Below are 11,267 nucleotides of genomic sequence, written 5' to 3' on the forward strand. Positions count from 1 at the left end.
GTGACATCTGCTGGATGTCTTGAGAAGTGGTGGTTCCAGGGACAGGTGGAAATAAAACTAAGGAAAACAAACTAAGAAACTAGGAAAAGGGGAGGACAAACAGACCCTGACACACTCTGCCTTTCACCCGGTGAATGCTTCGATGGATAAGTTAATGGGCGGACTTCCTGTCAGATGTGTCTGTTAGGAAAGTACTGGACTAATATTTGGAGGGTCCTGAGTTCAAGACTGACAGCAGCTTCAATTTTATTTTATTTTTCTCGCCAGTCAATGTCAGCTAAAAACAGGTCTACATTTAGACATCTAATAATTATCCCAGATGTCAGAAAAAAGTTCACATTTTGAGGTAGATATGGGAAATATTTAGCCTAGATCTGTGTCAACCATTCAGACATTGTTTAACCCCTTTCCTGCTATGAGGACACTGGTGTCCTTGCATCCTTAAAATTCATGTATCTAACAATAAGACCTTAAAATATCTTAAATTCATTGAAAATATATAAATACATTAATCACAGGTCTTAAATTTTGTTGTGACAAGACTATTTACCTATGTATATTTTATGTGGATTTCTTTTTTCTTTGAGATGTTTGCAGACATCTTCATTGCCTTTTGTGACTCGAGGTGGCCACAGCTATCAGTAACTAGCTGCTAATAGCCTCTAAAGCTAGCTAGCTTTTTCATCCATCATGGGTAAGTTTACATTTAATTCCAATTCTTCCTGACACTCGGCACACTTTTGTTGGCTACCCCTATGATTTATTACATTTTCTGTCTTGTTCCAGGCCTTAAATTGAATTCATAAAGCTTTAAATTTGAGTTGGCGAAACCTGCAGAAACCCTGATTGACTAACGTGCAAGTGGCATTTAAGTTAAAATAACACTATGTACCAGAAATAATGCTATTCAAAATGGGCTGCTTTCTGGTTATACTACATCTTTTCCCAAGCAGTGCTGCACTTTAGCACAGTTGAAGATAATGTCTTTATTCCGTAAAAAAAAAAACTATCTCTACAGCATATGTTCTGTCCCTAACAGGTTCCAGTTAAATTAATAAGTAATGCTTCAGATTGATAATATTTTTGTAGTGTGTGAAATATTCTGATATGCATTTTAAGTTATTCCCTAAGTGAATATAAAATTAAGTGAAATAAATTGCCTTTCAATTTATTCCAATTTACTAAATTTCTATACGTATAAATAACGTCTTTTATTTACATCTACACAGGACAAATAAATATTTAAATAAACAGGACCAGTAAATTTCTAGTCTGCTAGTTAAATAGACTTTTTCATTTATTGTATGCCAAAATAAATACAATTATATTCAGAATCTAAACTCTAAGACAAAATGAGGATATCAGCATTTATCTCATTACCTTAAACTCATATATTTAGTTTAAGAAGTGTGATAACGGCAGATGCCAGTCAAACAATTAGCACTGGCTGCCACCACCATCATGCTAAACAAACAAACAAGCAGCATTGTGTTCATTACTCACCAGTTCCATTTACAGGTTCAGTTCATGTCAGCTTCATAGCTCCAAGCTCACTGAGTGTTCAGATCCAAATGATTGTTACATTGTGAGTCTTAAAAGTGCAAAGTAAACAGAGAGATTAACTAGTTGTTTGGAAGCACAAACCTGTAGCACCTTTGTCTCCAGCTCTCACCCTCACACCTCACTGGGGAAGCTGGAGCAGGCCTGTATTCACTCCAGATGCAGTGATTGGCTGAATGCACTATGTGACTGACTGTCACTCTAACCAATGGTACTGCATCTGGAGCAGTGAAGGCGGGCTTAAGGGCAGATTTTACTCTGGGTTACACTTACATGTTCATTTTGCTGTTCATGTGTAACTATCCAACAGGGGACATGCGTGTCATTTTACACTCACCAACAGGGGACTCACCGTTGAAGAGGGGACATTTTGTAGGTCCCCTCTTGGAAATGACCTTGTTTTAGGGTCAGGGGTTGCAGTTAGGACTAAGGTGTGAATTGACTTTTGGTTAGGGTTAGGGTTAGGTATGTGATGGTTAGGGTTAGGAAAAGGTTTAGGTTTAGGCTGTAGAAATGAATGGAAGTCAATGGAATGTCCCCTGTTGGATAGATGCGTACGACTGTGTGAACTGGTAGGTTTTCCTCGTTTTTCTCCACAGGTGCTACTGTACTTCTCCATTTCTTCTTTCGTAATATTTTCGTAAATTAGTAATATTTGTATTGTGTTTAATTGGCTTATTTGAGAATCGTATTGAATTTGGCTTGTTTTTACTCATTGGCTTCAGCCATATTTAATAACTTCAATCTTACCATCACATTAGTTTAGCTTTATGGGACGTGTAAAACACTGAGGGCTGCGGACCGCTACTGGAGACATGGCGTTCTGTGTGGGGGCCATGGGACAATGCGACGGTTAGAAAGAACAGTCTGCCATATTTGAGCTTAGCATCCACAAGCACCAACCACACTTAGTGGTTATGGTGGGGTGGTATCTGTGCCACCCCATCAGGAGGGTTATTAGGATTACATAATTCCTTGTTTACCTCTTTCTCTTTTTTTACAGCTTGCATGCTCATCTATACACACATGCATACGTGCACACACACGCACACACACACACGCACACGTAACGATAAAGGAAATGACACATTAGGAGAGAGCTTGTGTGTGAGCAGATAAAACAGAGAAAAGACAAAGAGTAAATCTGTCCATAACAGAGTGTTCCTTATGAATTTCTTGTAACATTTTTGGTCTATAAAGTCACAATATTCATAGTTTCTTTTGTGAAGGACATTTAGTTTTTCACAATGTAGCATCGGGGCTTTTCCCCCCCTATTTTTTACATTTATATTTGTCCTTAACTTGCTCTTTGTTAGTACATTCGCTCTACTTTACACCAAACTAACTTTTAGCCATATAAAACATGTTTTTTTATTAGCAGATGAATATGTAATCGTATCTCTAATTAGTCAAATCACAGACTGTTATTCGTCGGTTCGTCTTATTACTTCATGCCACGGCTCCTCTTCCTCCTTTCTCCCTGGTTTCCTCATGGTCTCTACGTGTCTTTGGTTTGGGTTTATTTTTGTTCCTTGGACTTTTACTTTTTTATAAGTCTGATTAATTTCATTAAATCTACAACAGAACCTTTACATCTCATGCCTCCTTCACTTGGGTCCAGACTTCAACTACACAGATCATGATAGACGGTTGTAATGCATTGGACTTTAAAGTCACTCATGGTCAGCTTGGAATGAATATATGTAATGTAAACATTTAAATACCAATAAAATAAATAAAAAACTTGGGCCTCTCTCGTTCACAAACATGTATTCCGTCTTGGTACGGCTGACCTTCATTCCTCTCCTGTCTGGGGCAAGCTGCCATTTCTTGAGATTTTGCTCCACCTGTTCTCTGCTCTCACCACAGATCACAATGCCATCGGCAAACATCATAGTCCATGGAGATTCCTGTCTAACCTCATCTCTCAACCTGTCCATCACCACAGCAAGCAGGAAAGGGCTCAGAGCTGAACCTTGGTGAAGTCCCACTTCCACCTTGAACTCCTCTGCCACTCCTACAGCACACCTCACCACAGTCTTACAGCTATCATACATGTCCTTCCTCACTGTAACATATTTCTCTTGTTACTCCAGACTTCCTCATGCAGTACCACAACTCTCTCCTCACCAAGTTATTGGTGTAGAAGTCAAGTCCAAGTCTCTGAACACTTTTCTCCAGTCAAGTTGAAAGACTTAATGTTATTGACGTTAGGAGACAGATCGGTGTCAGTCTTGTGATTGGATAGATCGGTGTCAGTCCTGTGACTGGTGGCTTCCTGTCCAGCAGGAAGTTGTGAACAGAGTTTAAAAGCTGCTGCAGGACTGCAGACATTCACAGGAAGCTGGACCGTCAATGGCTCTGCTGAAGGTTCTGCTGCTGCTGGGGCTGGTGGACACACTGGAGACACTGTATACTCTTCCACTGGCTCTGAATGCTTTGAGTTATGTTGATCTGTGTTTTACTGTTTTCATTATAAAGCTGTCATGTTGGTTCTTTTTTTCTACTGTGTGGATTTAATTTGCAACAAACAGCAACTTTCTTCTCCAGGTGTTGCAGTGACCTCAGTGTCTCTGCAGAAGAGAATCATTGGAGGTCAGACCTGTGGAGACGATGAGCGACAGTATCATGTGTCTATCTTTGTATCTAAAAAAAAAGAGGTTTTTATGTGTGGAGGATCTCTGATCAGTGATCAGTGGGTTCTGACTGCGAGTCACTGCTGGACGTCAAAGCCAGGATGGTGAGTCAGGAAATGTTTTACTGAAAAATCACCTATAACTCGGCTTGTTTCTCAAATAATTGTGTTTTATTTACCCAGGGTTAATGAGGTACATGTAGGAGTTCATCCTATAAGAGCTCCAAAGAAGACGTATACAATCACTCAACGTGAAATTTATAGAGACGGCAACGGTCGTGAACATGACATCATGCTCCTGAAGCTGTCAGAAAAAACAACAATCCGACCAATCAAACTACCCGACTGTCCAGATACTCTCCTACTGTAAGTTTTATCTTCTGAAATTTTAGAACTTGGTTCTTGATCTGCCAGATGAGACCAAATTCATGTAGGAATATGTTTGAGCTCTAGTCTTCCAGAGTTAGTTGTTTTTCTTAATGTAACTTATTTTAACTTTTGTTTTTCTTGTGTTTCAGCGGCACCAAGGTTCAGATTGCAGGTCATGGACCAACAAGACTTGGCTTTTTTAACAGAAGAAGTGAGATGAATGTTCATGTTTCTCATTGTTTTTGTTATTACCTCAGATGATTCAAGTCATTTTTAGACTCTGTTAAAGCTGAACTTAGCGAGCTGGTTGAAGATTTGATAATCAAAATCTCTGCGATAAACTGCTCAAAGCTGAAATAGGAAGTTCTGAGAAAACTATGAGCTTAGCCTGAAAATTTTAACGAACACACATTGCAGGTCCCTCCCCTGTACAGTGACCAGGGTGTACATGAGCATTGATTGATGTAAAAAATGCATTTTATGCAAGTAGCATACTACAGTTTAATAACCACAGACAACAAGGTGATATCCTGAGCAAAATGTGTCAACACTTCAACAGACCTACATGTTTATGCTACTTTTTCTCTACAGTCATAAATCTTTCAGATGATCTTCAGTGTGCAGAGTTAAAGATTGATAAAAATGAAAAGATGGAAGAGGCACTGTCAAGACTGAAGACCCTTCAGTACAGTTACCAGAAGTGGTACAGTGTGAAAACCACCAAGAAGGACACATCTATTGTATGTTGGTCTTTAAACCATTTTCTGCACAACTTGATGTTTATTTTACTGGATAAATCAGAGCAACATAACAACTGAAAGCTTTGTGTTTGTGACAGGGCGACTCTGGCAGTGGATGGGTGTTCAGGAACAGGCTGTATGGCGTCCATGTCTTCACTGGAGGCAGTATTTATGCACACGTTGCACCAGCTGCTTTCATGGACGTCTGTGCCTACAAGAAGTGGATAGATGACACAATTAATTCTTGGTTTCTCAATGTGTGAATTGTGGCACCATCACAAAATTATAAAGTTCAAGTCAATCTTTAAATTTCAGTTTTCACTTGATTCATTTTCTGACTTATAGCTGTATTACTCTGGAGTTAAAGTTATGGTGCACATGATAATCTGTGATAATATCTTATTTTTCAATAAGTAAAGCTCCTGTTTACTTAATAATTGGTAATATCCACTGTCACATGACTAGGAAATAAATATCTGTTATCTGATCAGATTGTCTCTCTTGTGCTTATTTCTGGTTATTAGTTAAGAAATTAACAGATTCAGAACCAGAAGACCTGAGGGGCCTAGACGGTTGGTGCAACAGCAGATCTTTAATGTATTGTGATGCTGAGCCGTTTGGTGATTTATAAACTAACAACAGTATTTTAAATTCTGCTGGTAGTTTATATCCTCTCAGTGGAACTGGGGTGATGTGCTCTATCTTCCTGGTTTTAGTGAGAACACGAGCAGCAGCGTTCTGGATGAGCTGCAGCTCTTTGATTTTTTGGACAGACCTGTGAAGGCGCTGTTGCAGTAATCAAAGCGAGTAAAGATAAATGCATGGATGAGTTTCTCTAGATCGTGCTGAGACATAAGTCTTCTAATCCTGCAGATGTTCTTCAGGTGACAGAAGGCCGACTTTGTCTTAATGTGGCTCTGAAGGTTCAGGTCATCACTACTCCCAGGTTTCAGGCTGATCGCTAGTTTTTAGTTGCAACATCTGAAGCTGTGCATTGATTCTAGTTCGCTCCTCTTTAGGCCCAAAAATAATAACTTCAGTTTTGTTTCTCTGGAGAAAGTTTTGGCACATCCTCACATTTATCTGTTCTAGGCATCTGTTTTGTGACTGGATTGGTTCAGTCACCTGGTGACATCGTAATGTATAGCTGTGTATCATCTGCATAGTTATGGTAGCTGATCTTATTTCCTGTTATAACCTGAGCCAGTGGGAGCATATAAATATTAAATAAAAGGGGTCCGAGGATTGAACCTTGGGGTACCCCACATAATACCTTTGACCTGTTTGATAAGAAGTTTACAATTGAAACAAAGAAATCCCTGTTCTTTATGTAGGATTCAAACCAGTTGAGTACTGGACTGGAGAGTCCGACCCAACTCTCCAGTAGTTTTAGTAATATGTCGTATGTACATTTATGATAACAACCAGTATTTTAATTAGAAAAAAACAGCTAACCAATGCATGACATGTAGAGTTGAATGTGTGAAGTGTTTGTGTGGATTATCTTGACCATTTTGTGTTGCAATAATATATGTATGTATATTTTTATCTTTGTACAATAAAGCAGCAAACGTCAACAAAATGGCCCAGTTTAGACTTTATATTTTTATAAAAATATTCAACCTGGAAGCTGATAACATTGTTGTTTAGAACAACTTCCAGAAAGTTCAACTTTTTTTTGTTCATGTCAGTCCGTAGAACATTTACCCAGAAGGTAAGATGTTTTTCTTTTCTTTTGGGAAATATGTGCCATCTCTCCCATGGGTGCTGTTTCAGTTCGGTCCCTTTGTTACTGTTGAGTTGTGAAAACTGACCTCAACTGAGGCCTGTGGTGTTTTAGATTATTCTGGTTTTGTTTGTGACTCCTGTATGATCCATTTTTAGGGTGATTTTGATTTATTGGCTAATCCTAAAGAGACTTGCCACTGTTCTATTTCTATATTTATGGATCTCACTGAAATGACTTTTTAACCTATTCCAGACTGATAACTTCTCATCTCTTCTTGTATTTTTATTATCGATGCAAAAGCTTAAAAAAAAATCTGGTTAACCTCTTGCAATTCATGATTTAACAAGGCAAATATATATATATTTTCACACAAGGTCAGGTTGGTTTGAATTAAATTTTCCCATATATTCTCAATTTTATCTTTGTCTCACATTAATGTTGTATTACAAAAAGCAAACAGACAAAATCTGTAAGGGGGCTAATACTTTTCCACAACACTAACGGTGACGTAACAAATGTCTGCTGCAGCTTTTAACGGGTCGATTCAAACCTTTTGCAGTGACGCGTTTCCTGATCATAAATTTGTAGCAGATTTACGTCTGCACACCAGGTGTAACCTAAATACCTTCCACAGTGGCGCAGGGTGCCTGCGGACGCTGCGCTGAAGACACTTTCCATGATGCGGTCCCGCCCCGACACTTCTCTGCTGTAATCAGACCACCCATTGATTACTCAGCGTTCAACAAACACAACGCTGCCTTTTCTAAACCTGCTCTCATAAAAAAAAAAGAAACAAAAGCAGGTGAACTAACAGTGAATCAGCTTGTGGATTATCAGTCCCGTCGCCCACTTGGATCAGACAAACGATCTTTTAACACACCAGCCATGATTTATAGAATAGAAATTTGAGGAAACTTTGAGAAATATGATTAGCAGTCAACACTTTTTGCTCTCATGGTTTAGAAGCAATGCCTTTGGTCAAAATCTTTATCCCGAAAATTTATTTCTAAATCATTTACTTAAACCACAAAAGCAGGAAATCTTCCTTCATTGCTTCACAGGAAGTTTAAAATTAAAACATTCATCCTCAGCTGGTTTGTTGGATGAGATAACTTCTGTGACATGGCGCTGGCTCACCGTCCAAACAGGCTGGTGGTTGCACATTTCACCTACCAATCCCTTAAAGTCTGACTCAAACAAAACACTGGAGTGGATGATTCTACTGTGAGACATCTTCAGGACAGCTGCTCCAACGCGTCCAGTCCTTTCTGCATGCTGTGCCCGTCACAGGGTGCCTCTTGTTCTTCACCAAACCCAAACGCATGAACACAGGATTCACTGAAAGGGCTGAGTGGATAGGTGCTTAAAATATCTGAATGCTATCATACAAATGCACTAACTGTTTGAATATATTTAAGACATTTTGTTCTTTATTTTACTTTTCTCCAATTTCTCCACAACAATATTCTTCCAGAATATTCTTGTGTCACAGCAATCCCAGATCAGATGCTCGTCACATCCTCCATCTGTGATGTGATCCAGCTAATGACGTTTATTCTGCACCCAGAGTGCATTGCTCTGCAAAACCTTCTGATGTCCTATGTGGTGCTCTATGTGTTTGGTTTATTTTGTACAGTTTTGACTTAATTACTGCTCCGGCTGGGTTGATCATTCAAATGGCCCTTTTTACAGTCTATATATTCCAGGTGATTAATCAATTATTAATCACAATTATTTCTATAATCAATTATTTCAATTCTATAATAATTTCAATTATACTTTCCATGATCGATTAATCACAATTAATTCCATTAACCATTTCAGCCCTTCTGCAGCGTATGAGATGTTCTGACAAATTTGTCAAACACTTCATGTATACTGAGGCACTTCCTGTTTCATGCACATTATAGTGGGCTATTTTCTTCAGTGAGGAATCTCTGGATTGGTGGGAAGTTGGACCCAGCCAAGGAGAGCGAAGGGAGGCAAGGTTGACAGATCCCTGCCGCCATCCTTCCGGAGCTGTAACTTCTCCAGAGGCTGCAGATGCGTGCATGTCACAACGGAGGGGAGGATGACAACGGGATAGGAGGGAGGGAAGAGATGATGATTCAAAATAAAACAGAAAGTCCCCCAACTCCAATTACATAAACGCTCCAAACTAACCTAGAGTGTCCGGTTAGGGCAGCCCGTCTGTGACACAGAGACCAAGTCAGCCAAAGTGTGCTTGAGTGTTTTTGTCAGCAGAATGTGTCGGTGGGAGCAGGACGGCGAAAATGACACGTCACATATCAGCAGAGGGCTACATTTGCAACGTTTATCAGCGAAAAAACACAGAGGACAGAGGGGAGTTTAGATTAAGTGGGTTAAGAATAGGGTACGAGTGAGGGCGGTTCACCCACACAGGGGGTAGATTCATCATGATACATGTGTGTCACTTTGGGAAACTGAAACTATGAAACGCTTGTTAGTCATTGAAAGCAGTTCATCCTGTTTTTGTTGGGGTTTTTATATTTAAAAGTTGTATATTTTTCTGTTAATCCCACTCAATTTTGGTTCCATTTTCCTCTTCTTGCAACCAAACGTGCCTGGCTAGTGAGGGAGAGGAGTTGTTTTCTTTTTTTTTTTTTTTTTCTGTGCTTGATTATCTTGAAAACTTAAATCAAGTTTATTGTTTTTCCAGCAATTAAATCCCAAGTATATTTGCAACAGCAAGAAGTTTACAGAAATAACAGCAGTAATGTAGTAGTTTGGTGGGAGGTTGTCAGTTTGCACGTTGTAATGGCTGAACAGAAATGCTGCCATTTTATAATTGTTGTAATGCACTGCGTTGTGTTGGCCTGTCAACATGAAATCTCAATAAACTACATTTAGTCCACAATGAAACATTAACAGCAGGTTAGTGTACTAGTCGAATGAGTAACTTTCAATCAGTTGCACATCTGTGAAACCATCAGTAATGCTGAACAGCACAGGAACTTGGAGGTTTGTCAGGTGATGAGCTTTCCAGGTAAAAGGTGGGTGGGATTTGTTAATAAACACCAGATTTAAATCCGGCACATCCACAGGTCTGTGTAAAACCAAAACAAGACCCGACACCATCCTGTCAGCAGCTGGAAAACAACGCAGGAGCAGCAAATGTTTCATAACAAATGAAAAAAAATTATTTAGATCATTTGATTTATTTGCTTAGTCAATGTTCCTGTGCAGTGTTTTATTGCTTTTAATGAAAAAAGGAGGTAAGAATACAGGATGGGATGAAGTGTAGAAGAGACGTCAAGAAAATATCCTAGAAGTCTGTTCCTACACCTACAGAAAGAGAGAGAGAGAAAAAAAACAGAACAGAGAAACCACAGTGACAAACACATCAACAATGTCACTGAAAAGTACATGGTACTAATTAATACAAGATGTACTCAGTGGAAACAACAGCCAAAGACAGTGGGTATCTGTAAACACTTGTGTGTGTGTGTGTGTGAACTTGGTTTTTATATCTTTGTGGGGACCTGTTTCTGTCTACAATTTGGGGTTGTGGGGACCACTGGTCTTTGTGGGGACATTTTATTGGTCCCCATGAGGGGAGATGCTGCTTTTGGGCTACAGGTTAGGTATGTGATGGGTAGGGTTAGGTGCTAGGTGTTAGGGTAAGGCTTAGGCTGTAGAAAATGAATAGAAGTCAACGTAAAGTCCCCACAAGTCATGAAAACACGACAGTGCGTGCGTGTGTGTGTACTTGACCCAAATCCCACAGGTTAAAAAGGCAATTCTTCCAAATACTCAAGAAATATAAATAAACTTCATCTATGTGTTTATCATCTGTGTGTTTGAATATATTTGTCTCAAATATTCAAAGCTTGTCTCAGAAATAATCTTCTTCTCAGGCTCCACTGCTGAATGTATTTCTGGGAGTTCAAATGTGTGGCGTGCAGCAGCTGTCAAGCTTTTCTATACGTAAAAAAAACAAAACACACAAACCACTGCTCAGATAACTGCCTAAAAACCCTACTGCTTCACATTTTATGTCCAAGCCTTCATTGAGAAATGCTCTCTGCTTCCTGTCCTGCAGCATCTTTAGAAAACCCTCTCAAGATGTCTGCTCTGTCTTTACTCACAGGTCACAGAATGCAAATCTTCCTTTTCATTTGCAGTGTCTGTTTGTTACTTAGGTTGGTTGTTGTGATTTTTTAAAAAAAGTTTTGGACTACGTGAGCTTAGGGAGAGGCCTACGTGCCTGATG

The 11,267-nt window shown here is 39.3% G+C and overlaps 1 protein-coding gene and 1 long non-coding RNA gene across 3 annotated transcripts in view; one reads left to right on the forward strand and one right to left on the reverse strand.

Moving 5' to 3' along the window:
- LOC103465538 (uncharacterized) overlaps window positions 1–1,912 on the reverse strand; it is a 20,433-nt gene extending 18,521 nt beyond the window's left edge. For both annotated transcript variants that reach the window (XR_533811.1, XR_001776010.1), the window contains exon 1: window positions 1,504–1,912. This is a non-coding gene — a long non-coding RNA (uncharacterized LOC103465538). The remainder of the gene's footprint in view (window positions 1–1,503) is intronic.
- On the forward strand, window positions 127–5,791 carry LOC103465583 (kallikrein-14-like). Its single transcript, XM_008410676.2, has 7 exons — window positions 127–694; window positions 3,430–4,003; window positions 4,111–4,300; window positions 4,379–4,561; window positions 4,714–4,775; window positions 5,156–5,304; window positions 5,403–5,791. Exons 2-7 carry the CDS (start codon window positions 3,916–3,918, stop codon window positions 5,565–5,567), a joined length of 837 nt encoding a protein of 278 aa, XP_008408898.1. The 5' UTR covers window positions 127–694; window positions 3,430–3,915; the 3' UTR covers window positions 5,568–5,791.
- Window positions 5,792–11,267: the final 5,476 nt, after the last annotated feature.

Source organism: Poecilia reticulata, linkage group LG1 (genome assembly GCF_000633615.1).
Source record: "Poecilia reticulata strain Guanapo linkage group LG1, Guppy_female_1.0+MT, whole genome shotgun sequence".
NCBI classification, from domain to species: domain Eukaryota; kingdom Metazoa; phylum Chordata; class Actinopteri; order Cyprinodontiformes; family Poeciliidae; genus Poecilia; species Poecilia reticulata.